At 64.9% G+C, this 598-nt stretch overlaps 1 protein-coding gene across 1 annotated transcript in view; it reads right to left on the reverse strand.

Moving 5' to 3' along the window:
- Positions 1-126: 126 nt before the first annotated feature.
- SPRG_22389 (hypothetical protein) overlaps positions 127-598 on the reverse strand; it is a gene marked incomplete at both ends in the record, with an annotated part of 1,786 nt that continues 1,314 nt past the window's right edge. The window contains one exon of the mRNA XM_012356988.1: positions 127-443. Within this exon, the coding sequence (XP_012212378.1) occupies positions 127-443 (317 nt within the window). The remainder of the gene's footprint in view (positions 444-598) is intronic.

Here is a 598-nt window from a genome sequence, read left to right on the forward strand (position 1 = left end):
GGCAGGTACTTGTCGACGCACTGGCCTTTTCCGTCGCAGTAGTCTTGGCCGTCGCATGGGTTGCCATTGCAGGTACCCGTGCACTTGGTGGTTGCAAAATCGGAGCATCGCGAGGTTGTCGTAATCTTACATGGAGAGCTCCATGTAGTCGTGCTGCGACGCCGCGCGATGCTGCTGGCGCACGGTCACGAGCGCGACGCCAACGGCCACGACGCAGACAAGACCAAGCAGCACCATCGGCGACGACGGCTGCATCGCGACCAGCAACTGCTCGGTGGCCGCCACGTCGTCGTCACTGGCCTCGCGCAAACTGAGAAAGCTCGCGACCGGGCAACTCGACGTCTTGCCGTTGCAGTAGGTCGGGCGGCTGTACCCGACGGGCTTTTGACACACGACGCCGTTGAGGAACTTGTCGACGCACGACCCCTCGCCGTCGCAGAGATCTTTGCCGTCGCAGACGCCGCCGCTCTTGGTGCCCGTGCGGGACGTCGACGGCGGCGCAAAGTCGTCGGGCGGGCAAAAGCCCATGTCACCCGTGCACGTGGCGGCCAAGATGCACGGGTTGCCCTTGGTGCCGCAGACCGTGCCGGACGGCAGG

This window comes from Saprolegnia parasitica (genome assembly GCF_000151545.1).
Source record: "Saprolegnia parasitica CBS 223.65 unplaced genomic scaffold supercont2.678, whole genome shotgun sequence".
Lineage (NCBI taxonomy): Eukaryota > Oomycota > Saprolegniomycetes > Saprolegniales > Saprolegniaceae > Saprolegnia > Saprolegnia parasitica.